Source organism: Betta splendens, chromosome 11 (genome assembly GCF_900634795.4).
Source record: "Betta splendens chromosome 11, fBetSpl5.4, whole genome shotgun sequence".
Classification (NCBI taxonomy): Eukaryota; Metazoa; Chordata; class Actinopteri; order Anabantiformes; family Osphronemidae; genus Betta; species Betta splendens.
The window spans coordinates 15,521,476-15,538,642 of NC_040891.2; the positions used below are offsets into that span (position 1 = coordinate 15,521,476).

Sequence of the window (17,167 nt, forward strand, 5' to 3'; positions counted from 1 at the left end):
CTCACCGGGTCGTCAGCGGCAGCTTTTAGCGACTCTGTGTTCAAACGTTGGGTTTGTCAACATCTCCAGGCTGTGCCCACATGTTGTGACTGCTTTCTATAAGAACCTACATAATGTGGGAACATTTTCATTCATTTAATCATATATTTGTTGAGTTTTCCTGCTTACACACTTTCTGCAGCTGCTGTTCGCTCACTAACACACGTCTTCACACGTGAGCTAGTTAATCTAATTACAACTAATTAACAGAGCTTCTTCCAGGAAACCTACTGGAACCTATAAGAACATCTGCAGAGCGGAGAAAACGCACATCTGTCGCCTGCTTTCATGTCTTTAAATCGACTCCGATTTCTTTGATAATGTCATTAACAAATGAGAAAGAACCAACTCAAGACTTTTTATGGGCTTCGTTAAAAAGGAGGATGTAAAATGCATTCGTTTCTTCTCTTCACTAATATGTAAGACACATTTACACTTCTTTACTCGAGTCAATACAAATTCCACCCTGGCCTGAATTTCCGAGCAGTATTTACCGCAGAGAACCCGACAGAAACACTGTTTCAAGCAGCGAACTCGTATTTACCTGATTTCCCACGGGGCTTAAATGCAGCACCAGACACTCAGCGCTTTCTGTAAAAATCGTCATGTTTCACAGGTCGATTTATCGGAACCAGTCTGCACGCGCAGCCGGCTTCAGCCCGCTATCAGGCCCAGAGCGAATCCTCACCTTCATTCTTCCTCCGTTCTCAATGTTTTTACAGCCCCCTTCATTCTCATTGTGATTCCAAAGCAGAGCTTATCTTAAATTAACACCAGCGCCGTGATATCCCTTTGAGAACGTCGAGCAGATATTACAGCTCGGGCTCCGCGGCGTGGTGAACATCCTCAATGAGGCTGAGCCGGAGACGCTGCGGCCTTGGACGCGGCGCTCCCTCTGCTCCGGCTGAAGCTCGGGCTTCAGACCAGGCTGAACTTTACACCGTTCAGCCACAGCGACGGCGCGGCTCTGACACGAGGCCATTAACAGCGATTATCGCGTTCCAGCGGCATCTGTGAAGCTGTGGGAGTCACAGCACCGGGTGTTGGAGGCAGAGACATCAGGTGCAACGACGTGTCGACAGTGAGTCTGCAGAGCGGAACCTGTGGACTCCTGACGTGGGCTGGAACTGTGGAAGCGCCCCGAAACGCAGTCACCGGAGCAGGTGGGAGAGGAGGCCAAGCACGGCTCCCAGCCGGAGCTTCGGGTCAGAGCCTGACGGCAGATCCAGCCGGTGCCACAGAAACACAGAGTCAAGAGCACTCACCCTTTGTAAAAGGCTGTGTTTTATTGAAATACAGCAGACATCAACAGGTTGTTTTGCTGAGCTGGGCGACAGAAACAGAGCCGGACACCGTTTCAAGGACATCAAATGAAATCTGGCTCCGAAAGCGCGGTCGGAGCCGCGGCGCTCAACGGGCCGCGCCCACTGTGGACGGATGAAGGTGCTGGTATACGACGGGGAACCCCAGAAACGGCGCTCAGGCCTGTTTCGTGCCCAGGCTGGTTGTTTGACAGTAGCAGTAGTAGAAGAAGCAGAACCTCAGTTATGAAGCAGGGCTGGCCTCAGCTCCCGTTAGAAACACACTCAAGCACCTGGTTTCCTCAAAAATCACCAAATGAGCCGCGGAACCTCCTCCTACACAAACATCAGAAACTGGGTTTTATTTGTGCTGTGATTGTTTTTCCTCCACTGTTTTCCTACCGTTAATATTCATGAGACCTTTCAACTCTCCGAGCTGTCGAACGCAGGACTTTGGTGCATTTCTGTTGCGATTTCTGTTTATGATAATTGTAATTTGGCAATAAATTATTCAGTTATCTTCGTTGTTTTGCTTCTTTGCACAAACGGACTGAGACAATTGGATTTTATGACCCTGAACAGGTTAAATACGTGGGTTTCGTGTGCGAGTCACATCAGGATTGTCTCAACCTTTCAAACCTCCAAAATAAAGACTTGAAATAAGGATCAGATCCAACGTGTCTGACCTTTGACCTGGTCCACGGCTCATGGTGCCACAGTGCGGTTTAAAGGACGGATAAAATGGTTCACGAGGGTTCAAACCTTCTGTCCACGCTTTACTGCAGTGACTGGTTAATACATCGTTGTTGTTATGTGTAAATCCAACGTAATGTTATTCGAGCTGAAATTCAATTAATATTCATCTTGGCAGCTTCCCCATTAGAACCTTGACTTTCGTGGTTATAGAATGTAGTAAATGACTGATCTTTTGGAGTTTGCATCAGACCAGAACCACCAGAACCTGATGCTAATTTCTGCAGCGTTGGCCAAACATCAGGGTTTGACACCGGTTCAGCCTGAACCTGTAACGTATTTAGTGTGTTCTTTTTTATTAATGGGTTTTGGAGAAACCAGGTGCAAATGTCACTGAGAGCAAACAGAGAAGCAGGGAGGGAGTCGCGCACACTAGTTCTCCCTGTCGGGCGCTAATGCGCTAGCTGCACGCTGGCGTGGCCGCTAGCGGCTAACGGAGGCCAGAGACCGGTTCCGTCCTCCCCACTAGTGTGCTTGACTCGCCCCTGCAGACATTCAGGCAGTAGAACCTCCAAAGCAAATACATTCAGTCATTCATCAGAAAAATATTTAGTCCAAACTATAAAGTTGCAAAAATAAAAGTCTTTCTAAGGCGCGTCTCTCTGCAGAAGGACGAGCAGCAGCTACAAACTGGACTAAGCAAAGACAAAAGCCTGCGCCGCCCAGCGGACGGACGCGGGACCTGCTGAGGCCAGCCCTGCGTGCATCGTAAATACAGTATTTCAGATATATGTAGTCGTATCATCTTTAAATCTGACCAGGACACTACAGCTGCAGAAGCAATACATAAAGAAGCTCATACTCTGTTTCACTAGGATTCTTTTTTGTCGGAATGGAACTAGTTTCGACTAAGCCTACCAAGCCAACATGTAGTTATGTATCCAATAATCATCTTTTTTTTCTTTGTTTTTGTTTATCACAGACGTGTATGATTGTGTGCGAGACGACAATAACGTGGGAAGAAGACAAGGACGGGAAGAAATGCGAGAGAGACAGAGGAGACAAAGAGAGGACGGAAAGAAAGTCAGGACGACGAGAAGCAGGAAGCGAGATGACGAACGATCAGGCAGCTGATTCTGGCTTTGTGTGTGTGTGTGTGTGTGTGTGAGAGATCGTTAGCGTTGAATCCTTCTGCGCTTGCCACCGTATCTCGACTGATTTTTTTCTGTTTTTTTAATTTTCATCACATCGTTGCTTGTTTCTTATTTTAAACAAAGATCCACGACAGTCACTTGGTCGTACAAGCATGTTCGTCGGAACGAGAAGTGCAGATTGGCTTACGTTTTTTTTCTGAGTTTTTTCCTTTGTTTTTCTTTAAAAAGGTTCCAGACAGAGTGGCTACAATAATAATAATATTAATAATAATATAATAATATAATAATAGCACTTGACTTCACTTCAGCACAGTAAAAAAAGAAAAAGGTCCAAAGGTGCTGTTTTTGTGGTTTGCTTTTTTTAAAATCTGATTTGATGTGAAGTGAAGTCCCCCCTCTCCCCCCTCTTCCTCCCTCCCCCCCTCCTCCTTCCACCTCTCCTCTCCTCAGCGGGGAAGTGGCGGGCGGAAGTCCAGTGCCGGTGAGATGAAGAAGAAGCGACTGAAGTATTGCCAACTGGTTCGTCTATTTTCTGTATGTGTGTGTGTTTGTTTTTCTGTAGTGGTTCCACTGGTTCAGTACAAAAAGAGAAGGAGGAAAAAAAGCGCGTTTTACACACACACACACACACACACACACACACACACACACACACACACACACACACACACACACACACACACACACACACACACACACACACCACTGCTGGCAAAGTTGTTTTTAAAAAGTCCATCAACCCAAAAAACTAAGAGCTGAGAGGAACCGAGAGGTTTAAACAGAAGCAAACAAAGGAAGGTTTCGAGGGGACGACTTGCTCCCGTTTTACAAAACGTAACAAAATGTTTCAGCAAAATTGTACAAATCTGTAGCAATACAGGAAAAACAAAACCAAAGGAACAGATATTTACAAGGAGAAGAAGAAGAAGAACCCTTTTTAAGTGTAGTGAGAATGCAGCAGATCCCAGCTTTGGCACTCGGCGATTTGTGTTTGTTTGTCTGTTTGTTGAATCCTTCACTCGTTGTGGGTGTGTACAGTCAGACTGCTGCTGCAGGCACACATTCAGTGCTCCAGTTCACCCTCCTTCCTCCTCCTCCTCACGTCTCCACGGCAACACAGGTCACGCACAACATCACCTCAGCGCCACAAACTTCCATCCATCCGCCCGAGTTCACCGCCCGCTAATCTCCCTCTCACGAGACGGACGCTGCCTCCTTCAGAGCGACTTAAAGGAGAAGTTCAGGGGTTCCAATGGTAAAGTGCTAATCGTTAAAGCACTTTTTACTTAATAAAAGGCAAAGTTCCCAATAAGAAAGGGATCTTATTGATCATTAGAGTTGGGGGAGTGAACAAAGCGAGCGTGCTGGTTTGACTCCGGGCGGCGTCAGGCTCAGAGGAGGGTTAATGATGTCACTCAGGTTTGTGTCGTCTTTTGTTTAGTTTCACAAATGTGCTGCTTCAGGGACTAAAAACCTAAAAGCTCCGACTCCGACACGCCTGAATGTGTTTTGGTCTCTGCATCGCGCTCCTGCGTCGCGCTGTAACACGACTGTAAGACTCACATCGCTGTGTAAAATGAAAAGAAAGCAGCAATTTGAGCTTCGCCGTGAGGGAGGGCAATTTCAATTATCTTCACAGATCGTGACCCTGAATTTCTCCTTGCACTCTTCAGATTTCAATTTGGGAGCATGTTTACACCTCTGCAAAATAAAATCTGCCACCACAGAGCCCTCGTCTGATTTAAAGCCGCGCTTTTGTTGGAGACGTCACATCTGTGAAAGGGTCACTTCAGGTCGAGAACGCTGATGGGATTAGCTCCAACATGACATGATGGCGTGCGTGATCTGGGATGTGACGATCAAAAGAAAGAAGGAAAGGTAAAAAAGAACAAGAACACTACAAATCCTAATAATTAAAACTCTTCTGTTGTGGCTCCGAGCTTCGTTTTCTTTCCTCCTGTATGTTTTTCAGCAGCAGCGGCAGCGGGAAATCCTGTTCGCACCTGAAATGGACAGAGCACAAGAGAGAGAGAGAGAAATACATGAACGCCGTTTAGTGGTTTCACAAGAACTCGGATCATTTCAGCCCAAAATACGCGGAAAAAAACAAAAGAGGGGGATTAAAAAGCAATTGTTGTGCCAGGAGCCGCTTTTCCCGGTCGCCTGGTGCCGCTGGGAACTGGGGCACGTTGTGAAATAAAGGCTCTGTCATCGACCCAAACCCGAACGGACCCGCTCGCTCTCACTCGAAACGAGTCACGTTTCCTCCTCAGGAACCCGCGCTTCACAGGCGTCCATGTTCCCAGCATCAACACCTTTACCTCCAACACACCTGAACGTTCTCTCGCTGATAAGAAGAGTTTGCTTTGTTCACATGCAACGCAGGTGAGAGACAACAGAAACAAGCTGCTGAAAACGCAGAGATGCTCATAACGAAGCCTAATTTAACAATTTCAGACAGTTTATTTTAATGTTTCCTGAAAAAGCAGCAGCGACACACAATAAGAACATGTGAATCTAATTAGCTTGCTGCTATTAGCTACTGTAGCAGCAGCTCCAGCTGAAGCCAGAGGTCAGGCAGCAAATCTGGATCCATCCGAAATTAAAGTTGTAGACGCAAACAACCTGGCAGCGGCGTCTCTGCCGGAGGTTCTGCACGATAACAAGTCAATTCCATGAACTAATTAGGACACAATTATCTCTGCTCAGCGAACAAAACTTTAACCACAAGTTTGTTTGTTAAAAGCTGCTTTTTTATATTTTTAAATGTGAATTATGACAATTTCCTAACAATCTACTGAACTAATTTGTTCCAGAGTCAACACAGCGACTCTGCAGGTCCAGCATGAAGCGGCTGCGCTTCCAACATGCGCCTGAGACACATGAAAAACTCAACATACACTGATTTATTAGAAGGTTTTCAGCCACATGCAGCCGCCGGAGTCTCACTGGGTTTATATGGTGATTATCTTTCAGCTTTCACTACAATTAAATGACAAAAAAAGAAAAGAGAAAGAAAAACACAGGTTTGATGTAACATTGGGGCTGAAGCTTTGTGTGATTATGCCGTGGAAATTAAGTTTCCAGCTTCAAATCAAAGATCCTTCATTGGGGAAAAGCCGTAAAAAGCTCCTTTTTATTACCACTGATATAAAGTCAAGTTAAAACAAACCGTGAGGTTCATCCTATGACTGCAGTTACCTGGAAACAGGTGACGTCCTGTGTTACATTCAAGCTTCACCTGCGTCTAAGCTACCAGTATTATGGGATGCCGCCCGCAGCCTGATGATTAAATGACACCCTGAACAGCAGTGATTAGTGAGCGAGGACAATGGATGGAACACACGCACGCACACACACACACACACACACACACACACACACACACACACACACACACACACACACACACACACACACACACACACACACACACACACACACACACACACACACACACACATTTTATTTAGACATGTTTAACAGTGAAAATGGGACACAAATTTATCAAAGTCAATAATAGAATCACATTTTCAGTCAAGTAATTTTTAAAATTAGATAAAGAAAAAAATATTATTTAAGCGAAAGAATCTGTGTCCAAAATCTCCGAAGAGTTAAATGTAATTAAAAATGATAAAACCCAACAAACACACACATTCATGTTTATCTTTCTCTGTGGTGACGATGAAGCTTAAACCCAAAAGTTCACAAGTTAAAAAATGCATTTTAGCTTTAAAAGAAGCAGAGACAGAGCTGAAAAGAGAAGAGTGAGAAATATCTGTTTTCATCTTTGCTTTACACCAAATTAATTTTGGTGGTGGCAAAAGAGGAGGTTGGCATGGCAACCTGAGGTCACACGTACAAACATACAGAAAAGAATATTTAATTACATTTAAATACAAAAATATTTCACATTTCCCTCTGACACTGGAATCTGATGTCAGTAGGGGCTCAGAACAATTATTCACCCTGGTGAAGCAGTGGGATGGGGTTTAACAGCATCAGAGCTGACAGACTGTGGGCAGCAACCTCTAAATCTAATAAATACAAGAAGAAGATGTAAAACATCTTAAACCTCTGTGACGTGAAACCCCTGGTTTCATTTTCCAAACGTCACCAGCTCTGACCAGCTAATGTCAATGCTTCCAGGGGCCTGGGCCCCCCGGCTCCCCTCTGATTCCGCCCCTGAGACGGACTCTGCCGGATGGTTTAACACTTTAACATAACAACAGTTGAGGACAAAAATCAAGGTTGCATCTAAGTGTCACTCAGAAGCTTTAGTCCACATATCACAGCTTCACCTCCACAGCGTTTGGAGGATTCCAGCGTTCACCTGCACAGTCACTCATCTGCAGAGACGACTCGGCCTCCGCTAATAACTGGCTCTCGATCCGAGCGTCGGCAGAGCAGACGAGTGTGCGGTCAGAGTTTACAGCAGCCGCGTGGATTCATGGTGCAGCTCACGCTGAAGCTCAGAGCCGCGATGAGAACACGCAGCATCACCAGGTTCCTCCCGACTCAGACACGTGCAGCCTTAAAGGTCTGCGCGTCCGGCCTGCGGAGGACGAGGACGAGCAGGAGCGGAGCTCCACGCGGGTCAGAACCACGATCAGAACCAGGATATGTGGTGGAAGCGTCGGGTGAACGTCAGCCTCTGCTGCGCAGTCCACAAACTTTCCTGCCCATTTATTCACAGTGATTTCGAATCATCTGCTAATGATGTATTTATCTTCTGGGGAACATATTTTGCAGTGTTCATGTGTGTGTGTGAGCTGCTTTGTTGTGGCTTTATCTTGGCCATTCAGCTAATACTAAAATGTCCAAATGCCAATTTAAGATTCCACTGATGTGAAGCTCTTTTGTTCACATAATGGAGGTATTGTTGGTTATTTAAAATGCTGCATATTGATTATCAATTCGGCTGCCAGCCGTTGGATTCGAAGGAGTGACAATCCTTCAAAAGTGACAGTGTAAGAAGCTGCTTCTCCGCCTTGTTTACAGCCGTTTATCTTCAGGAAATCATCTGAACAGATTCTATTTTGATAAGTGAAAGCCAAAAAGAGACATTAAAACTTTCAATCTTCTGTCAGAACAGACAAAACAGGGACGAGGCGTCACACTTTGCCCCAGGCGCCGCCTTTCATCTCTCACACTTTAGCACAGCGGGGGGTCTGCTGCTATTTTAGGCCTCCAGTCAGGTTCTTTACCTACATCTTCCTGAAGCCAAAGCTCACACAGCTACACACACACGGGCTGGCTGGGACGGACTGAGAGGGTGGAGCCAGGGGCCTCTGAGTCAAATCACTTCTCTCCACATGGGACCTGCTTTAAAGCGACGCCGGCGTCCGAGCCAGGACCCAGAGCCAGACGCCAGCGTGACGTCCAGTTGGAGGAACAGAGTGAGTTCAAATCGGTCTGCAGACGCCAAAACAAGGCCGCGTCATGCTCACAGGCCGGACACTCAAAGCATCTGTTTCATATTTGCATTTATGTGGCAAATGGATGCGTTGGGTAAACTACGAGGGGACGTTGTACTGACAGAGGTCCCGCTGCAATAAAGGTCTCACTTTAGAATACCAACATTTGTGAATCTTCTGCTCTGATGACTTTTATTGTAGAATCATTTTGAACATGAAAATGTTTGGATGAGGTTGCATGGTACGTATTGAAGAACGGCATCGTGAGTGATCTGTGGGTGTCCATGACCATGATAATACCCATAATTCCACAGGATACTTTTTAAAAATGAAACTTTATAACTCAGCCTTTTTGTCCTTTCTTTTCTGTCACTGATCATTTACCAGAGAAATAATTAACGGTTGTATTGTAGCAGGTCTAAATAATAGACTTTGACCATTTACATCAAAAAAATTCATTGTTAAAATCAATGCACTTTTGTGAAGAGCTGTGTTCGCTGAGCTCAAGGTCTTTGTTCTGTGAAAAGGCTCGAGCTACAAAAGTGCGACTAGTGAAACTACAATGCTGCTGTGTGGTGCACGACGGCTCTCGCACCGTTTATCCAGTCAGCCTCCCAGATGTTTCCTCCGTCATCTTCCTCTCTCTGTCCAGGAGCAGCTCCCGTCCTCTCCTCAGGTGTCCGTCGTCCAACCAGCTCCCGAACACGTCCCGCGCTCCTCCGTTCTTTAAGTCGCCCATGTTCTGCTGCCTCAGTCTGCTAAAGCAGCCAAAAGGTGAGAAGGTGACTCAGACTGATATAACACAACACAAATCTACTGGTAAAACCCTCAACATTAACAAGTGTCTGACATGAATAACCTCACTTAAATCTAGTGATAAACAATCTTTAGTGGGAAAACTGTGAAACCACAGTAAGAAGCCGGAGGTTTGGTTTCATGTGTTACCGGTTCAACCCCTGTCTGCATTTCACAGGGTCGACATCATTGTGTGCACAGTTTAAAAAAACACAACAGTAAGAACTGGGAGGATTTCAGGTTCACACTGTGGCTAAGCCTGAACCCAGAGCTGACTCAGGGGAAGAATTAAACTCTTGCCCAAATTATTGTGGAGATATTAGTTTCTAACCTAATGGCTCCATTATTTGACCAAAGATGTCCCAAGATCCTGGAACGGAAGGCAAACGAAATAACGTCCTGCAGATTTGGAGCTTAATGTCCTGAAAACAATGTTAATGTTGCATCTAGAAAAAAAACACAAACCCATTGAGGGAAAACTGAAATTATTTTGGATGCATAGGTCGTCACAAAAGGTGCAAACGACTAGAAAACAATTGAATGAACTGCAAGAAGCTGCAAAAAGCTCCTCTGAGAGAAAAACAGTTGGTGAAACTGAAACTCAGGAACCTCATTCCTCAAAACTCAGGAACCTCATTTCATTTGTAAAGCTAAGATCATTTCTGATATTTCACGTTAGCTGTTGCTACTCGCACAAAGCTGAAGTACAAACATCTGAAAGCGTTCTGAAGCACTGTAAATTAAGTGATTTAAACCTCTGCATGAAGACGTAGAGTACCTGCCAGCGAAGCGCTCATGGAGCTCATCGTGCTGCTGACTGCTGGCGCGCTGCTCCATCAGCCATCCCAACTCCACCTCCAGCACCTTGCTGGCGGTGTTGCTGTTGGCCACAGCACCTTCCTGACAGCGCTGAATAAAGCTCGGTGGGGCGTTTTCAGGGGAGCACGCAGGCAGCCCCTGACCTCCATTAACGCCGTTGTTGTAAAAAAGTTCTGTCAGCTCCATGGTGCCGCTCTGGAGGCGGCTGTCCTTAAACCAGCGAGTAAGGTCTGTACGAGCCAGTCCTGTCCGACACTCCAGCTGGCTGAACTCCTCAGGGGAAGGCCACCGCATTTGAGCAAAATCGTCCTTGAGGAGCGCCAGGGATCGGCTCTCTGGAGGCACTGAGCAGGAGTTTTGATTTTGGGCGGTAGGTGCAATGGTGCTGGGAGCCAGGATAGGCAGACTGAGCGTGGGTGGAGGAGGGCTTTTAAGATGGCCGCCGCTGCTTGGCTTGTGAATCCCATTTAGCTGAGTTTGTTGATGCTGATGTAGGCGTTTGTCAGCGATGGCAGGAATGCCACTTACTCCGGTCCTCTTAGTGCCCATGGAATTGAGAAGGGCTTGCTCCAGGTTGTCGCGCAGTGCACGGCGTTCAGCAAACCAGCTCTCAATCTCCTGGTGAGACAGGTGGGTAGTGGCTGACAGACTGTCCACATCACCGTGTGTGGGGAAGCTATTTCTCAAGAAGTTCTCCTCCAAGATCTTTAGCTGCTCTGCCGTCTTTCCTTTCATCCTCTCCAGCAGAGGGAACTGTGTCAGCACAGAGGACTTTTGGTGAAAGTCTGGTTTCTGAGCCGCTGGTTGCTCCCCACTCTCCAGGTGAGTAACTCCGTTGTTATGACCAGGTCTTATCTGATTTGGAGGCCATTTGCCGTCTGTGCGAGACGTCCCATTAGACTCTGCCAGAGGAGTAAGGACCTTGTCTCCTCTAGGATAGCTAGATTTCAGGTCCACCCCTTGCTGCTCTTTTAGCTTTTTGCCATCCAGAAGGAATCCAGGAATTTGGGAAGAAGCTTTAGGTGGAGCACGAATGGACTGAATAATGGTTGGCCTTCTTATTTGTGGGGTAACAAGTGGAGGGGAGTTTGGAAGCTTCATATCAACAGCTGATAGATGATAGGTATTGGGTGGCTTTTCTTTGGAAGCCTTGGTACGAGGAATAAGCAGTGAGTTTTTGAATGGGGGGGCACAGATAGGTGGGGGAGCTATCATCGGTCTTGTTAAGGACTCTGGAAAGACTATGGAGGGCAATGACACCATTGGCTTTGTTTTGGGAGTTCCTAATGTCGACAGAATCTTCCCTTTGGACGACAAAGGTGATGACGATGGCAGCGATGGCGGTGGCATTAAAGGCACAGCAGCGGATGACCTCTTCATCTCAGTGGTGACCAGAGGAACTGCTACAGATCTCTTTATCTCCATGGGAACCGGAGGTGGAGCCATTGGAAGTCGATCTTTAAGGGGAGGAGGGGGTGGGGGTGGAGCCATGAGCCCCCGGTCTTTAGAATCACCAGAATGCGGGGCAACAGCCATGACAGGCCGTTTGGACTCGGGGGCAAACGCTGTTGTCAGCTGTGTTGGCATGGAGCGTTTAAGATTGGTGACTCCAGCAGGAGAGATCGCAGTTGTGGCTACACTGAGCCCATTGGAAGCCGCTGTTCGGACCTGACCTGGATGCTCGACTGTGGTGTGGACAATGGGCTGCAGGGAGGCTTTGGCAGACGCCTGAGAGACGGGGCTTGTAGGCAACACAGTGAAGGTATGATGAGTAGGAGGGATGGACCCGTTGAACATTTTCTTCCTGGCTTCTTCCACCTCCTCTGGGGACCAAGTGATGCCTTGCTTCAGCCGCTGAGTGGTGAACCACACTTTGATCTGCTCCTCCGGGTGTTTGGAGGCAGCTGTAAGCCACGACAGCTCAGCATGAGTTGGGTAAGGAAACTTGTTAAAGGATGTGATTAGCGTCAGGTTGTCATCTAAAGAAGGGTTATATTTGGTGGTGTTCAACGGAACAGCTATTTTTGGTACAGAGTTAAAGTTGGGCGGGCGCTGGAGCATGGGCGTGACATGGGAGAGCCCTTGGAGCATGGTGGGTTCAGGGATGATGACTGTTCCATTGATGCTCACTGCTGTGATTTGATCCTTCTGGATCCGTCCGTCCAGCTGGCTTTGTAGCACATGGTCCGGCGCTTTCACCGTGGTAGATATGCAAGGAGGCAGCACACCACAGCTGCTGCTTTCACCTTGTTCATTTGTCACTTCGCATCCCACTGAATTGTCTTTGCCTTCGATTGTCTGTTCTAAGATAGTCTGATTGTTCAGTTTGATTCTCTTAAACTTGAAGTTGGTTTCTCCCGGGTGCTGGCTCTCGTTGTGCTCTGTCAGCGAGTCAAACTTCTTTGTGTTGAAGTTACAGACAGCACAGAGATACAGAGGGTTGAGGATGACGTTCGGGTGGCTGGAGTCCACATGCACTTTGAAGTCATTCAGGTTTTGTGTTGAGAACGGACAGTACTTGCATTCGTATCCTCGCGGCTGCCTTTTCTGGGACGCTGGCTCACATCTGGTCCTACTGTCCTTCTCCTCTCTGGCCTCTAAAGCTTCAAAGACAGGAGGCTGGTCTTTATTAGCCAAGTGCTGCTCTTGTTCTAATGGCTCAGGATTCTGGTTTTGCACCAGTTTGCTCTCATGCTCTGAATTCTCTGGACTCTCCTTCCGGCTGTCTGATTCTGAGGGTTCCGACTGATCTTTGTCTGCCACCGTTTCTACGTCCATCACCTCCTCAGACTCGTCTTGCTCCTCAGCTATGTTGCTGATGAGACGAACCATACACGGGGTGGAGGACTTCCTGCGGCTGGACATGGTGGCTGCTGCTGCTGGTGCTAGTAATGATGATGCTGGTGTTGCTGGTTGTATTGGAGATGTTCTGGCTTTTGGCTGCTGCTGCTGGTGCTGCTGGACGTCAGCGTGTCAGTTTGAGTGTCTTACTGATGTGTGCTGAAGCTGATGGGTTCGGATCTTAGAAGGTGAGTGGAGGTGACTTCTCCAGCGTGCGAGAGGGAGGGCAAAAACCGGCCGACGGTACCGGCCCAGGACCGGTTGTGCAGTGGCGTCTCCCGCTCACTGGCCGTGTCAGCTGTCGACCTGGGCGTCATGGGAGGGCATCACAGACAGCAGTCGAGCTCAAGCTGTGCACAAACAGAAAGAGAGAAAATGACATGTTAATACTGTTTGTGTGCAGCGAGCTGCATTTCAACCACTTGGGGAAAAACTAAAAGCAGAGAAAAATACATGTTAGAAAAACAAAGAGAAGTCATGTTGATATTGTTTGTGTCTGATGTGATGTCCCGCATTTACCCAGAATAAGCCACAGAACAAGCAAAATGCATGAGGGGCAGCGACAGAAGGGGAGAAAATAGATAATTTACACTTTCATAAACAAGCAAACTAGTGTTTTGGATGGAACACGGTCTTTATTGGACGGACGTGAGATCAGCACAGCAGCAGAAATAAAAGACATTTTAATTCTCGCTGGGGTCAGATGTTGTGGTTTGATGTAAAAAAATGAACTTCAAGCCTCAGAAAAACCTAAAGTATTTGTGCGATACAATATAAAATCTACTGTTTGAGTCACATGTTCTTCAGGGTCAGAGAATTTGAGTCACAGCAGCGTTTTCCATAGGATCTGAGAAACGCATGTAATGATTACGTCCTGTCATCCTTAACTTTTGATATGTTTTATCTTTGACATCATCAGTTTATTACCAGGCTCATAAACAACAAATATTCAAAGTGAAATAGAATGAATTCTAAAACTGAACAGCTACTATGTGACTGTATAAGACGATGACTCGACATCAGCCTGACGGACCTGTGGCTGCATGAGACAGTCTATAATTGACAAATAGTTTTTATTCACTGAAATATGATGTTGTTTCCCCAGTGAAGGCCACAGCCGCACGCCTGAGAAACGGCAGAAGAAGCACGGATCGATTTGTGGTGACGTCACTGAACCTCACAGGGCAGCTCAGCGCCGCGGCACATGCCGTCCGAGCCGGGCCGCCCGAGCCGGGCCGTCCGAGCCGGGCCGTCCGAGCTGGGCCGTCTGAGCCGGGCCGTCCGAGCCGCCCCAGTTTAATCAGGCGCTGGCAGGTGACAGCGTGTGCTGACGGCGCCAAGGCCCCAAGTTAAAAGACGAGCAGAGCCAGACGCCGCACCCAGAAGTGACGATGAAGCCGAGTGCCACTTAATTAGGACACGCTGTTCCAGCCCAATCACACGTAAATGCAGCAAATTGAAGAGTCCAGTGCAAGTACAAAAGACAAAAAGTCTCCAAACTCCAAATCCCATTAAAAAGACATTAAGCGTCTTTCATAGATTCAGGCAAAGACAACTTCACAGGATAATTACCCTGTAATCATGTAATAAGAGAGACTCAGTGATGAGATCTCCTGACAGCTATCATCCACACAATGGAACGGAGAGAGAGAGAGGTACAAACAGATGGAGTGAGCGAAGGGAAAGAGAGAGGACGGACAGGTATGAATAAATACGGGAAGAGAGGCCATAAAGGCTAAAGAACAAAAGGAGACAGAGAGAGGGCGGAAGGAGGGATGGAAAAAGAGGATGAAGTGGAGAAGAAGCACAGAGATAAAGAGAAGAGTCTGAAAAGTTGAGCTGATGAAAAGGAGCAGGCACAAAGCAGAAGACATTTAACTAGGCCATGGCCTGGCAGACAGAGACAGGGAGGAAGAGAGGAGGAATGCAGATAAACAGAAGGAGGGAGGACCCCGGTTTAAAGAGGCAGGAAGAAAGACGACAAGCGCCAGAAATATGAAATATCACAAAGAAACCATAATGTGCTGTGCTGAGTTCTCCATCAGCCGAGCGGAGGCTTTGAAAAGGTGTCCTAATCATTTGGGAGCAAAAAAACCCAAAACCCATTTGCCAGGAAACGCGGAGAGTATTTCCACACTTAATTAGTAGTGGGCAAGCTGTTATTGGTCCCAAGTGTCGCTTACTGTTGGACATATTTCATACTCTGCAGCCTTGATCAGCCGCTCGCTGCCGGCACCAGAGGCTCGTTTCATAGGTGCGCTGTGCAGCCAGACAGAACCGAACCCGCGCTGTTACCGCGCTCATGCATTTACATTGCTGTTTACTGCAGCGCGCCTCTAATGAAGCTCACACAGAGAAGCGCCGCTCGGAGCCCGACGGGTCGACTTCACAGTGAGACCCGGTCCAACGAGGGAGGGAGGCGCTGGTAATGAGCAGCGCAGCCGAGCGGCAGCAGCCCGGCCCGGCCCGTTCAGCTCGACGGCAGCTTGGAGCCGGTCCAGCAGAGGTCCCGGGTCAGCGCTCTGTTACCAGGAAACCGGGGCATGTGTGAGACCTCCACTCGCTCGCTCACACCCAGAACTTGCTCCGATTCTTCCAGCTGCTAATTTTTTCCTTTGCCCACATACGTGCTGGTCTGAACGAGTAACCTCTTCTAACCTCAGATGTAATTTAAATCAGCAAAGTGCTTTATTCATGGAAGCGCTGCCACTGGATTTCCATAAAGTTGGAGGATTCACGTGTGACAGATTAAAAACTGAATCAGATCTGTGCAGCCGCTGCTAAAATAATTGATTTCTGTTCGCAGAGACTTTTACAGACTTCATCAGTGGCAGCAGTTTGTTCTAACAGTAATTCTGCAAAAGCTCCATTGTTTTCAAACTTGTATTAACTTTTATTGCACTTTCTGACTGTGACCTACTGTAAAAGCACAAAACTTGTGTTTTCAGCCACAGCCCATTTTACATAATGAGGTTTTAAATGTGAAGCAGAACCCAACTTCATCTAGTGATGATCCTGTTATAACTAATATACAGTCAACAAAACCCACAGAAGGAAAACTGATCTATAGAAACAACTAGATGAAGAAGAAGAAGAAGAAGAAGAAGAAGAAGAAGAAGAAGAAGAAGAAGAAGAAGAAGAAGAAGAAGAAGAAGAAGAAGAAGAAGAAGAAGAAGAAGAAGAAGAGTGCAGGAGAGGAACTTAAATGAACAAAGAAACACGTCAAAACCGACTGCAAAGGGGAAGGAGGTACAAACGCACAGAAGAGAAACACAACAGTGTCATGTTTTGCTGCATCACTGGATCGGCCCCGAGGGCTCGGGGCCAACGAGGGGAGTCATATGCCACTTGGCCACGTCCCGATCTGCTGGGCTCAGCTCGTCTCCACGCATCCTCGTGTGCAGGGGAAGATGGGAAGCTGCGGCCGTGACTAATTGCAGGATATTTTCCTCCTGACGGCCCATAGATTCAGTTCACTTCTCCTCAAACCTCTCAGCGACAGATACTCAGCCAGTATTAACTACAGGTGGAAACATCACAGTCTCTGTGAGTGACTGATTCGGTGCCAGTTTTCCCTCCAGGATTCCCCTCAGGAAAAACACGGGCCAAATCCAGCACGGGACACTTAAACTGCGATGAAAGTGACACCAAAGTAACCGGAGCGGAGGAGCCGGGTGAGGCCGGGGTCACCGCACAGTTTAGCATCAGAGCTGCACCTCCACCAAGGGCGAAGCCGCCCATCAATCTAACCGCAAAGCGCTAACATCCATCTACTGTATCCGACAGCGCCGGAGCCGGTTCAGGTCGCAAGGACGCAGCAGAGGCAGGAAAGTGGAGGAGGCCATAAAGCAACGCAGACACGGAGGAGAGATGTCCTGGGAAATGAAGTGACTAAGTAGGAAAAAGTATGCTTTTACCGGAACAAGGGCAACGAGGGAGATTCACACCACCAACAGCAGAACTTCACCAAGAATCCAAAGAATCACAGGCAGAGGGCCGAACCCTGAGAGGCACCTGCTCAGACTGCGTTTGTTATAGGACAAAATGTCTCCCCTCAGCCCAGAGCCCGTCCAAGCCCAGAACCCAAGCTACGGGCCAGAGCAGCATC

At 47.5% G+C, this 17,167-nt stretch overlaps 1 protein-coding gene across 3 annotated transcripts in view; it reads right to left on the reverse strand.

Annotated features, from left to right (window-relative positions):
- Positions 1-1,303: 1,303 nt before the first annotated feature.
- Positions 1,304-17,167, reverse strand: part of LOC114866085 (zinc fingers and homeoboxes protein 2-like) — a 61,496-nt gene continuing 45,632 nt past the window's right edge. For 2 of the 3 annotated variants that reach the window (XM_029167734.3, XM_029167733.3), the window contains 3 exons: positions 10,178-13,409; positions 9,200-9,362; positions 1,304-5,190 (listed from right to left, as the gene is read on the reverse strand). In XM_029167734.3, coding sequence (XP_029023567.1) covers positions 9,203-9,362; positions 10,178-13,083 — 3,066 coding nt within the window. In that variant the 5' untranslated portion in view covers positions 13,084-13,409 and the 3' untranslated portion in view covers positions 1,304-5,190; positions 9,200-9,202. The remainder of the gene's footprint in view (positions 5,191-9,199; positions 9,363-10,177; positions 13,410-17,167) is intronic. The other variant, XM_029167735.3, reaches the window with a different exon arrangement.